The sequence below is a fragment of the Nasonia vitripennis genome, chromosome 4 (genome assembly GCF_009193385.2).
Source record: "Nasonia vitripennis strain AsymCx chromosome 4, Nvit_psr_1.1, whole genome shotgun sequence".
NCBI lineage: Eukaryota > Metazoa > Arthropoda > Insecta > Hymenoptera > Pteromalidae > Nasonia > Nasonia vitripennis.
In genome coordinates, this window is record NC_045760.1 from 13,356,887 (window position 1) to 13,370,070 (window position 13,184).

A 13,184-nucleotide genomic window follows, 5' to 3' on the forward strand; every position below is an offset into this window, starting at 1 on the left:
TCGTACTTTATAGGTATACTTACGTGTTGTTGAGATAGAATAGGTGTGGGTTGCGGTTTGTGTGCATACATCTAGAGGTTTGTTGTTGTTTCGGCTTTTTCGAATTTTGCAAGATTCAAGGGATTTCGAAGGATAAGACGCTGTTGCTCAAATTTTCAATTTTTCTGCACGAGTGCATTTAGAAAAGGAACTGCGTCTTTGCATCTTAATTACGTTATACGCGCAGTAGTAAGTATCGAAGAGACCGTTGCAGCAGGTGTGAGGAGCTTCCAGCAGACTCTCATTGTTAAGACGTCTTTGACTATTGTCACGTTTAATTTCTGCCCTATATTATACGCGCCGTCATTCTCGAAACACTTTCGTCGGTTTATCTTTTGCTTATTACTTACCCACTAAATTATTCCTTCCTCGAAAAGTCTAGCGGCGCACACACTTGTAACTACAAAAGCTAATGAGCATGATTATTTTGTCATTACCGATGAATAATGCCGGCGCATGTGCCTAACGATCGTTCCAATTTCATCAGACCAAATATCAAAGACAATTGCGCCAAGTTTTGTATCAACGGTACAAATCGTAAAGAGTGAAAACTTTTTGCTCGACCAAACACATTTCCAATATCCGCTTTCCCCGCGTTGGAAAATAACAAAGAAAACTCGCCCTGCGCAGCTGATCGGGATTACTTACGCTCTATGCCAAATATATATATATATATATATATATATATATATATATATATATATAGGATTAAATGTAACGCACCCCTTCGGAGTTTTCCCAGCTTTGTCCTGCGCGCGTGTATTTTCTATTCGGCGCAGTAGGGGTGACAGTAAGTAGTTCCAGCGTCGGATGTGACGCAGGAACGCCCTTTTGAAAGATCGAATAAAGAAAAGCCAGCACGTGTGGGAATCTGGCAGCGAGATGCTTTTGTATCTATCAGAGTATATTTTCAGAAAATTTGTATATCCTACCTACTGCCGATAAAAGGATTTGAATATTTTGAAAAGCTTTATGTAAGGCGGCTCAATATTTATTGTTACTCTTAAAGTAGATGTTATGCCATCAATAATCACTTTTTGTCGGTCTCGGTAAATAACAAAATTACAATAAACAACTCTTAAGAGAATCGTGTAAAATGGTTTTAAATCGCGAGGTAAATTAGTAATAGGATTTTATCATTCAATCAAATCTTGTAAGGCTAATGAATCACGGTAAATCCCGTGCCAATCTCTCGCGCCGGAACTTTCACATTTCCGACTAACCCGAGAAGAAATCTGCGGAATCTCTAATTCGGTTTTCGAATTCAAACGTTCTAGCTTCAAACATGCAAAATAACAACGTGCAAACGATGAAATTAAGATTTTTTGTTCCATTACAGTCGATTTAGCCGACAGCGTGTAAAGGGGTAATAGTTGAATGATTTGGCGGAATTTCGTTTTAATGTATTGTAAAAACTATAGAAGTATATAACTCTCTCAACTCATTTGGATTATTTAAAATTCTCCATTTGAATAACAATTGTAATAAATTGCTGATATAATAAAATTTTAATTTAAATAAAAAAGTAACTGTTTATATTCAACCTATTAAATTTTAAAGCATAAGGTATGTATTCAAAAGATAGTTCAGATATATAATTCACATGATCTTATATATACTGATCCACAGTACGAATCAGCGCACGCGCAGCATGAGCTCGACCCATAACCTCGAAAAACGCTAGCAGAATGGAGAAGGAGCTGCACAAGTGCCTTGTAGAGTTTTTCTCCAAGTTAGAAACAACGGACATCAAATGGAAGGAGCTGCAAAATAACACAGAGAGGGTCATCGAAGCTCTAAAAAATCAAACGGGACAGTTGCATCACGTGACGAGGTATGTTAATTTTGCTAACAATAATATGTAACATTTCCCTGTACACATCGTCGAATCAAAACAAGCCGCTCGCGCTTTGATAACACATATGCGGGGATATGTGTAATGTCTATATTATCTAGTGAGATAATTTGAAGTTGAGAAAAGCTCACCAGAAGGCGACACTTTCTTGCAGTTCGGAGGTCGATAACGCGGAGCTCTGCAAAGTCGAGGGACTACGGGAGAGGCTGATATTCAAAATACACGCGGGAATCGAAAATGAGGTCGCGTGTATTCAAGAGGCCGTGACGAGACTGAACAACAATAGCCAGGTAAGGCTGGATTTGTTTATTTCATAATTCGTAGCCCTTTTTAATAAGTTTCACGCGCAATTGTTTCTTCGTTACTTTTCGACAAAACTTATTTTTTAGTTTATTTTCATCACAACAATAACGCTATACGCAACAAGCGTATATTCTGTGTAGGGTCGTTTATTGAATGCGACCATGAAATATCGATTTTACCATCCTTGCTTCGCAGGACCTGAAGAACAGACTGATGAAAATCGAGGCGACTCGAAGCAAATTATCGCTGGAGGACGAAAATCTAAGGGAACTGGTTAATGGCACGGCCCGCAGGCCTAAGCTTAATTCTCTCCTCGAGTGGGCGATCGACGCTTGTGATTACTATCACAACTTGTATCCTTTATGCATTTATTTACATTATTTGTCCCGAGTAGCGATATATTCGATTATATCTCTTTGTGCCGTAACATCAGTTATTGCGAGAATAAATTTTACGTGATTTCATCTCTTAGTGACCTACTATAACTTGATTTTACGTTATGAATTAATAGCACAATGGAAACTAAAGCACGTGTTTTCTTGTTAATGTGCAATTTCTCTTAAATTAGTAATCAGGCATTGCGCTACAAAACGCATGTTCAAAGAAAACAAGCTAATCATTTTTCGTCCAATACTTTTACGTTGCAGTTTCGATGACACAAATCCATCAATATCAATCTAGATACATTAATAAAACCCCGATTTCAACATCTCATTCATGTTCAACAATAGACTATCCTCAATATTTAGTATCTATAGCCCACGATTACTTGCCCGAAACACACATGTAAAAATCCTGAACAATCGTCGCCAGATATCGTCAGTTGAGCGAGAGCCTGAAGGCTCTGGACTATAAGGATACGAAGAGCGTCGAGAGGCTGGCCGAGTCTTTCGTCGAGCGAGAATCTACGCGAATGAGGATCGATCGTGAGTCGTCCCCTTACTTTTCAATCTTTCTCTCACGCTTCGTTTGGCCGCGAAATGGCCGGGGGATGAGTCGACGATTTCGGATATGAGGGATAGGTTTTAATTTTGGGAAGATTATACGGGGAGTGTTTGTGAATAAATGGGTTGAGGGTAAATACTTTGCTTGGTGGTATTGTCTTTTTTCGAAAGCCCTACTTGAAAAGACGATCAGAAAATTGGGCTTAAACTATGATTATTACGAAATTGTTTTATTATACAGAAAAATGTAATCAGCGTAATGTTTATTTCAGGTATACTGACCTACACGCAGTTTATCGCTCGAGAGACCGTTCGCTGATGACTCCAATAGTTGTCAGGCTTTTTTTATACGAAACATGGTATTTTTCGACTGATTAACATTTACCTAAGCCTAATATTTTACACGATTTTTGGAATAAAAGTATTTTTAACAATATTGCTGAAGTTTTTTACCGGCATTGATTAATAATCACCTATCTCATTACCGCGTATAATTGGCGACTCTATATTCGCTTACAGAGCAGCGTTAAACCAACGCAATATATACCACAGTACTCTCGGATTCATGAAAGTTAGGTATATCGCTCCAATACAGCTGGAAATATGTGCGCTCTCGTCCCAACACTTTTATACAGCGTTCGCGCGGAAATATGGAACACAGCGCCTATACCCCTTACAGCTGACCTTCTTATTACGCGCATATGGCATTTGAAGAGCGTATAGTTGGTAGAGAAAAACTTGGTCCGATCACGAAGAATAGTAATTAGAAAAGTTTATAGTCTAAATACGGAAACTGATGTGAAATTCAAAAGTTTTTCGCACTAATATTTAGATACTCGCGCGATCGAAGCTTGCACGAGCTTATTGATGTGTTTAAAGTTTGTACGAGTCTATTAATATATGCAGATGTTTTATTTAGGGAGACCGATGATTAAAATCAATTTACACGTTAATGAGATTTTGTTATCGGCCGCGGAGCCAGACTCTTTAAATAGCTCTACCAAGTCTTCGATCGGTATTATTACCCCGATAAGGTTAGATTGTTGTTTCCTGCCAAGAGTATAGCTTATTTAATATTTAAAAACTTTCCTTGAAAATAGCAAATATCAATAGTAGGGTATGCAACATACCTTTTCCTTATCAACACCCAATGGCAAGGATTCGTTGATGGTACCGATCAGTTGCTTGTCGTCAACGGTCACAGGTCAATAGTTCATCTCGTTCAGCATAGAAGAATAAGCGGCGGCAAGTTTGGTTGTAAAGCTTAGGTTAGGCTTCCTGATCTGTTCTACTGTAGTTGTCATAGCAGTGTCGTCAAGGCTACATCGCTATAACGCGCTGCCATCATCCGGAAGTCTCTCGGTAGAATAACAAGAACATTAGGAGATGAGTAGAGTCATATAAATGCATACATGCCAAGCTCGATGTCTTAACTATAATTTGATTTTTATAAATCTTTTTTTTTAATGAAAATCTTTCAGTGCAACGACATGATCAACTTCCGTTACATCGGATAATGTTACTATAACAAAAGCTCGAATTTGAGGGCAGTACATTTAAGTAATTGATTATTACTTAGATCTGTGTTATTCTTTAAGTTGAATTGTAGATTACAATGATATAACACATAGTCGCCTTCTTGTATGTAGCACGCGTAATTCTCAAATGAGAAAATTACTACTTAAAATCATGACAAATATTGAACCTGTTTATTCAATTTAAAAATTGCCATGACAAACAGTGTCTTTAAGTATTAACTTTGTTCTCTGGGTATTAACACTATAAATAGCATTAGATACGTAAACGCTACGAAGATGAGAACAAGCCTTTCAATAATAATCGTGACTTTTCTCCATGAATCACTTGCTAAATTTTTGCTGGAATTTTGTAGATTCACATCGGATAAGGATGCGTTCTCATCATCAATTTCAGATGGCGAACTTCCATTGATAGCGATGAACAGCTTGCCGTCATCGACATCGACTTGTTCGCCCAGGAGAAGAAAACGGCAAATTCGATTGCCCTCTATCAACGACACCGTAAAAATCAACCAGTAAGGTAGATTTCTTCTGGTTGACTGCAATCTACGCAGCAACGCCGTCAACGCTATTTCGAACGTCGCTATAATCCAGGAGTCTCTGTAGAATAGCACTTATGAAACAGAAGGAAAATAGGATTTGTATTAATTTACCGAAGAATTAACTTTTCTTGCAATAGGGCATCAATTAAACTTCTTACATAAGTGAGGAGATCCGTTTGGGCCGTTATGTGGTAATACCCAATGAAGTACGGAAATGATAAGCACGTGACAGACAAAATTCAACATAGAGAGTAAAACTCTCTCATTTGAGCGTGCATCCAAATATGAAACTGTCAGCGTTATAAGCGTAAAGACTGAAATGCGGCGTTTTTAAAATGAATACTATTCAAGAAACAACGGAGAAAAATCTAGTCCATTTCCATACCTACCGAATGCTGTAGTTATAAAGATGGTATGGACCATGGAAGGATGTCTCCGCAAGATAAAAGTCGGTACTATAGTCGACCAAAATGTTTCAGGGCAGCAGTCGTAATACTTAACGTGTTCTTTCAAAATGAATGCTCTTACATCCCATTCATTATTTGTCTTATAATAACCCATCTCTATCTAAAATTGCAACAAAAAAAAAATTGTATTTTTGATAAAAAAGCATTTTAACTAGCAACTTACGGTCGAATTGTTATAATCAATATTGATATCCAGAGCATGATTATTCCAAGATGATAAGCGAATATTGCAAGTTTGTTCGTCGTAGGGCCAATATGTGAAATCTGTAGTGCAATGGGTAACATATTTGACGGGTGCTATGCATACTAATTGTCCATCATTAACTAAGATACAAGGTACACTAGGTATACCTATCTGTGTTTCTGTCATGTCTGCTCTAAATGAAAAGTAAAATATCTATTTGTCGATTACAAATGTTTTGCATTGTACGAGTGCTAACATTGCTTTAACATTTATATGGACAGAAAGTAAAAATAGATACGCTTACGAGTTATACAACGCTAAATCTGGCGTCCATATTTTTGCGCTCTCCACGCGAGTTTCGTTAATTCCATCAAAATCTTTGGGATTCCACGTCAGAAATTCATCCATCCAAGACTATATTATTTATAATGTCAGTTATTATAAAAGGACAAACATTTTTTGCATTTTATTACAAAATACCATATTTTAAAAATATACTGACCCATGTATTCCAAGTGTGAAGAATGAATGTACTCGATTCATCCATCTACGACGTATATGATCGAATAACAAAAATAAATTACAGAAACTCTTTTCCAGAAGCATAATTGGTGTTTTACGCTGGTACTCACGAAATCTATTCGTAGAGGATCAAAATGTATACTGATGTTGGTGGCATTTTTATGGTGTATAACAGGCCTCACTGTTATATCGTAATCGCAGAAAAGATATCTGTTGAGTCGCAAGTGAGGTGACTTTGCTGCTGCTAGACTGCAGGTAGAGTTCGTTTCACCTACGCACATCACGTGCACGAGTAAGCCCAGTAATATCACAAGCACCAAAGATAATCTATAAAGTCCCATGGTCTGCTAGGAACTGTTTTTCCTTCTTGAGATTCCAGCGCCTCTCTTCTCGAGCAAGAAATTCGCAACGCACTCACCGGTCCGCTCTGAGCGTCGTCTACCTAATGCATTAAAGTGGCAAGGTTAGATATTCAGTTACAATTTTCATGATCGCTGCTTTATACCAACACACGTGATTTCCAAATAAGAAAATTGCTGCTCAAGATGATGGTTTTTTAAATTTAGATTGTGACTAACTTGGATTCACGCGAGGAAAATTCAACTAATAATTTTACCATCAGCATGTGCAAATATAAATCATGCATGAATTTAATTTAAGATATTTTAGCCCATTACTTTGCATAAAGTTTTAATTTAAAAAAAACGCATTGTTAAAAATATTCTAAAATTTTATTTTTTACTAGAGTCAGTATTTTTTCTCAGAAATCAATTTTTCTCGCATACTTTTTACAACATATTCACATTTTACAACTGATAATTTGTCTCTTTTCTACGTATATTATAGAGAAACAAAGTTATTGTTCCAGTTCATTTTCGCGCCAGTAAAATATTCCATGTTAAAAGAAACGTATTTAGACCGTTCTGGAAGCTTACAAAGCTTGAACGTGTGTTCTTGTAATCAAGAAGACAGAGTTCATTATACGGCTATTAAAATATAAATCCGATGTATAATGAAGTTTATTCAGTGGATTACTTCAGCTAGTATATATCATTGCATTTCATCTAATTATAGTAGTGAGGATATGAGTTGGTCAGTTCTTTTAATACCAAAAATTGTGCAAGAACTTCATCCATATCAAGTGAAAGTAATTACAAATAACAAGTTGATAAAATACGATTTAACTTCTCAAAATGCGTTCAATTTGATGCCCAAAACATTAATCAACTTGTTTGGCGTATCGGAGATTCGAGAAAATCAGGTCACAGATTTCAAGTACCCTGTTCGGGACTTAGACCTCTATTTGATTTTAGATGATGAAATCGACCCGCAGAAATTATTGAAAAGAATTAGCCATATCTTAAATGTACTAATTCAGCTCAGACCTTTGTCACCGAGATCAAAATGTTTGTTGCTGTTACATGATAACTATAAACTATCAGAAATTTTTTTTAACAAATTATTTGTATACGCTTGGAGCCTGCAGTTCTTGGACTTTTCAATTTTAAACATTGATAAAGGTAACGCTCTATTCGTGACTTATAATCCATTTTTATCTCAACTTGAGGTTGAAAAATTTCGCTGGAATACTAATATTTTTCCTGACAAACTGAACAATATGTACAAGTTTTCTTACCAGATACCTTTTGTTGAATGGAAACCCAGTGTTGCATTAATGAACAATAAAATAACAAATGATACAAAAAATATTGTAGGAAATCATTATACTTTTATTGAATACTTTTCTGAAGTTACGAATTGCACATTGAACTTGACTTATTCATTGGATAGTCTGACTAAGCCAATACCAGTTGCTAAAATGCTTGAGACGATGTACCAACAAATGAAAAATAATGAAGTAAACATGGATATTTTACTTAGCCAGTTAGATTACTGCTATATAATAAATCAGTCGTTATTAGTAATATGTGTTTTGACGATAAGCTTATTATTATTGTACCAGTGATCATAGTTGATATTGCATCCAAATTGCTTCTGTATTTGTTGTTGATGTCTGCATTAGCAGCATTATTGTCCTTCATGCTCAGCATTCTACAATGTTCAGCAGTCAATTGGAACGGTCTAAGTATTTTTCAAATTTTTATTGGTATGCCAATACCATGTAACCTTAAATCTTTGAAGCAAAGAATATATTTTATTGTCATTACTGTTTTTTCAATGAAATTTTCTAGTATGATTTTCACAGAATTTACACAAGCAAACATACTGACTAAAGAGATAGAATTTAATAATTTTGAGGATATTCCGATGTTTGGTTTAACCTTATACGTTCCTGCACATTATGAATCTCAAATGCGTAAACATGAGAATCAAGCTGTAAGAAATGTTATGCAACATGCTAAAATTGTACAAAACACTAGAGATTGCATAGATGAATTGGTAAAATACAAAAATCGTGCTTGCGTTTTATCAAAGTACATCTCAGAATACCTTATAGAGAAACATAAAAACGACGATGGTACTTCAAACATAAGATAGTCTGAATTAATTATGTCATCAGATAAATTAGCATTTGCTTTTGAACAAGCTTCTCCTTACGTCCACAAATTTAACAATATTTTTCGACGTATCATCGAATCAGGTATGCCGAGTAGTGCTATACCTAAATGGAATAATATTCGGATTCATTCACACTTAAAATTCAACTCTATTGATAAACCCACAGGGGAAAAATACGCGATTTCGATAAGGTTGTTTACATCTTATATGGAGGATATTGTATCTCATTAATATCATTTGTAACAGAGATGTGTATATCAATTGTAAAAATTATTTATAACAAGTACAGGATACGTAAGATAATAAATTGCAAGTGCAACAATAAAACTGGTAAAATGTATTAAATTTTTAAAAGTTTGCCGTGTGTATAAGAATATGCATAAAATAAAATAATAAATTTGTCGTGTGAAAGTCATCACTATACATTCTATGTAAAATTTAAATGTACAGTAAAAAATAATAAAGTATTGTTGACGCAAATCTGCTAAATGAATTTTTTATTTCATACATATATACATATATACAATTTTGTAAATACCCTATAGGACATAATAAACACAGTATTTTGTATGATGATACTCACGCTAATGTTCAAGATTATTACTATCCTAATTGATCGAAATAATAAAATCAGAAAAATTAATTAGTATGATAAATATGACCATTTATACCTGTAAACCAAAAATATCATTGAATAATAATCGTTTTAAAAATAATTATTTTTTATCTTAAATCATTATTAGAAATGTATAAAAACTTAAGTATACATGTTCTTATTAATAAAATGACTCAATATTATATTGTAATACATTTTTCGAAAACTAATATATTATTGAAACGAGTTTGCCAGCCAAACAACATAATCAACTTATCAGTATCATAAACTTTATTTTCTAAAGTTCAATGTTCAGCCTATGCTGACTATTCATACTAACTCTCTCCATAAAAAATCGCGCTCGAGCCAAACCGACTGAAAAAGCTTCGAAAAGTTCATTAATGCTTAATTTTCCAGGGCAACTAAATTCGAAGTCGGCGCAATCTAAAAATCGATAAACTTCTCGAGAGAGCGAGTAGAAGCGGCAGTATAGTCTCTTAATCTACGCTTTGCGCATGTAAATTAGTCGCACGAAAGTTTTCACGCTTACGTCTTGCAAGCGCGATTGAATTATGCCTGCTTGAGATTCTTGATTGGATTCTAGTCTGCATCAAAGTAGGGAATTTTAGGAAGTTGAATTATAAATGCTGGTTGACGATCAACGGACTGTCTTTTCACGTGGTAAATCGAGATGTGATCGAGGTGTGACTGGAGCCTCTGTGATAGAGGTTTATGTGGCGATGTGATTTGCTTTGAGCGGAGGGTATATAGACAAATAACCGCAGCGTTGCGTCTCGAGATTAATTATAATTACGAGGCTAATCGAATTAATTTCACGTTTTGTATTATTTTTGGTAACTATAATGAAACGAGTATTGATATCGTCATATAATAATCTTGTTCAAGAATATGCTTATCAAGTTGACGCAAAAAACCGAAATAGAATAGAATTGGTTTATGCATAGCGCGTATAAGTAGAAATAGACGAGCTACAGTCAGGCGCGCACTTTATGTCAGCATTATGAAAGTGTAGAAGTATTAAATATTATAAACATACACGGAAAAAAATGGTTGGTAACAGTAACAAACCGCTTGGCAAAATACGCACCAACTATTTATTTGGTTAACCTTACCAAGTACTTGGTAAGTATAATAAAATAATTGGTAAGTTACCTGCTTTTTTGGTAACATTTATCAAGTTATTGGTAAGGTTAACCAAAGAAGTAGTTGGTGCGCTTTTTGCCAAGCGGTTTGTTACTGTTACTAACCATTTTTTTCCGTGTACAGTTCTAAAGTTAATGTTTGCTAATAAAAACAGTAAAAGTGACAGCTGAAGTTCAAAGTTAGCATATACACTGAGAACAATTTGACAGTAAAAATTACTATCTCGGATAATAATTTGGTAACAGATTCGGAAGCTAGTAATTTTTACTATCTTTTATAGTAAAATTCGCTGTAAGAGATATTAATTTTTATTTATTATTAATAATACTATCTCAGATAGTAAAAATTGTTACGGTTTTCAAAAAACTTAATTTTTTAATTTTTACTACCCTGGTAGAAAATTAACGGTTGAAATTCGTTAAAAAGTTAAGTTTAATTGGCCAGTTTTATCAAATTTTAATGTAAAAAGATCTAATATCTTAAAAGTCTTTTACCAACTTATTATGAAAAGCAGTAAAAATTACTATCTCAAATAGTAATTTGTACTATCAAATTTTTTTCAGTGTAGGTATATCGAAAACCATGAAAAAGAATAATGTAATATTCCGGCTCTGCTAGTTCAAGAACAATAAACCCGAAGGAGTACCGCAGTGCTCTCAGCGTATAAGAGTAAACGAGGGTGCGTCAACTCTACACTTATATATACCTATATACCCGCGCGTCGTAGCTTTAAGAATGTAATACGATGGCGAGTTATGCAACGCGATCAAAAATATAACGATCAGTGCTGTATTACCTTACATACTGCTCACACTCAGAAATTACCTACTTCTTTCTCGCAGAAGAAGAAAAAAAGAATGAGAAATCGTAACCATATACAGGATCACAAAGATTAGTCGGATAAAGGGCTGGGGCTTTTTCAGCAATGGAATAGTCGCTATTGATCGAAAAGCGTAGTGTAAGCTGCAGCGGTCGATTGGAAGGTCGGTTCCTTTTATTCCGATTGCTCGTCGGGGTGTCCTTTCATGTTGTTTTTTTTTTCAGATAAGATTACGACGCTTAAGGACCGGAGGTTGATTAATAGGTCGATGGTGACTTGGGGCTGCTCTATGCACCTGTCACGAGGTGTTATTTAAAGGCTGTCGCTCGTATTCGAGTCGTATATCTTTATAGAGATATAGCCATCGATATTAACTTTCGCTTTGCTTTGAAAACTACAGGATATAGCTAAAACATGATGGTTGCAAACTAGTCGATATAAAATATAACTATTACCGCGCGAGCAAAATTTGCCTCGACGTGCAAATATACAACGAAGAATATCAGACTGTAGTCACTTTATTCGTCAGTGCAAAAATACAAGGCATTCATGATAAAACAGGCGTTAAATTTTAGAACATCTGCAGGTCCATCGCAAAGCGAGAAAGCTGGAGCGGTATAAACTCCAAGTGGATGTCATGCTGTAGCTAATTCCTCTGGAGCTGCATCCAATCGATACGCAGCTCGCGCGCAGAGTCTGAATGACGATTCCGTACACTATCGTAGTCATAGTCGGTTTTGCCATAATCGTCGAGTGCGAATGAACCATGGACAGGCACGGATGTGCGACACGTGACTCGAATCACCTGGAGAACTGATGGGTGGCCTAATGATTATATAGTATACCATATGGAAGAGATTGGACTGGCTGTATGTGCTGTGTGGAATTATAAGGAATCGTTTCGAAGATGTTTACTAACTTTGAATCAGTTAATATCTCATATAATACATATAATGGAGAATCCTCCTCGTGAAATTAGTTTCGAATACGTGTCTCTTATAATTCATTATCAATTTTTAATGACTCAAAGTTCCAAAGTCGTAAATTTGTGCTGCTCCGTCAAAACTTTCGCGCTTGGAACTTTTATTCCGCACGACTATGGTCAATCGCGAAATTTCAATTAGTCTCTAGAAGCGAACGGCGAGAGCTGATGGTTATGTAATAAGGACGCTGGTTTAATAGCTCGCACAAAGGGGTTCTATGTCAAAGTAATTCCGTCAGAGAGAAGCGAAATAAGGTGCGTCATTATATACAAAACAAATCACAAAAAACGATAGACAAAAGGAACAAGCATGATGATACCTTCAATCGTTATCCATATTTGCATATAAAACCTCTGCTTGGGTATACATCGCCCTGAACCAAAAGCTCCCTTCCGAATTGCCTAAAATTACAAACCGCAGCTTTTCGTGGGCAGCAACTTAATTGCACGTCAGCAGCATCAGTGTGCGTAAAGCACACAGTTGAAGCCGAAAAAGAGCTGCAGCTGCTGCACGTGTGACTAGCGGAGGTGACGCTGGCGCACGTCTATTGATTCCCCCCCGCACGCGCGCGCCGGAAAATCCCTTCCCCGCAGCTGCACACACGTACACGTAGATGTGTATATACATGTATGTATGAAGGAGAGCTTTTCCGGCCAGCAGGTCTGCGGCCTCGAGTAGATGGTGCCACCGGTGCCGATTGCCGAGAAT

General features: G+C 35.9%; 2 protein-coding genes and 1 long non-coding RNA gene across 7 annotated transcripts; 1 reads left to right on the plus strand and 2 right to left on the minus strand.

The window, feature by feature from the left end:
- Positions 1-7: 7 nt before the first annotated feature.
- On the plus strand, positions 8-3,577 carry LOC100678010. Of its 2 annotated transcripts, none has more exons than XM_032599215.1 (6): positions 8-77; positions 1,669-1,873; positions 2,049-2,184; positions 2,393-2,550; positions 3,011-3,123; positions 3,414-3,577. In XM_032599215.1, exons 2-6 carry the CDS (start codon positions 1,728-1,730, stop codon positions 3,458-3,460), a joined length of 600 nt encoding a protein of 199 aa, XP_032455106.1. In that variant the 5' UTR covers positions 8-77; positions 1,669-1,727; the 3' UTR covers positions 3,461-3,577. The 2 variants fall into 2 exon arrangements, with proteins under 2 accessions (XP_032455106.1, XP_003427668.1); XM_003427620.5 differs by having other exon boundaries at positions 10-228.
- On the minus strand, positions 3,339-6,897 carry nAChRa10 (nicotinic acetylcholine receptor alpha 10 subunit). 4 transcript variants are annotated; one of them, XM_016988708.2, is made up of 8 exons: positions 6,505-6,886; positions 6,375-6,419; positions 6,177-6,286; positions 5,852-6,065; positions 5,611-5,788; positions 5,380-5,511; positions 4,272-5,292; positions 3,339-4,191 (listed from the first exon to the last, which is right to left on the minus strand). In XM_016988708.2, the coding sequence occupies exons 1-7, from the start codon at positions 6,733-6,735 to the stop codon at positions 4,895-4,897; spliced, it is 1,308 nt and encodes a 435-aa protein (XP_016844197.1). In that variant the 5' UTR covers positions 6,736-6,886; the 3' UTR covers positions 3,339-4,191; positions 4,272-4,894.
- A 5,098-nt stretch (positions 6,898-11,995) lies between these two features.
- On the minus strand, positions 11,996-12,973 carry LOC116417183. Its single transcript, XR_004227478.1, has 2 exons — positions 12,796-12,973; positions 11,996-12,306 (listed from the first exon to the last, which is right to left on the minus strand). It is a non-coding gene; the product is annotated as an uncharacterized LOC116417183 (long non-coding RNA).
- Between the last annotated feature and the right edge of the window lie 211 nt (positions 12,974-13,184).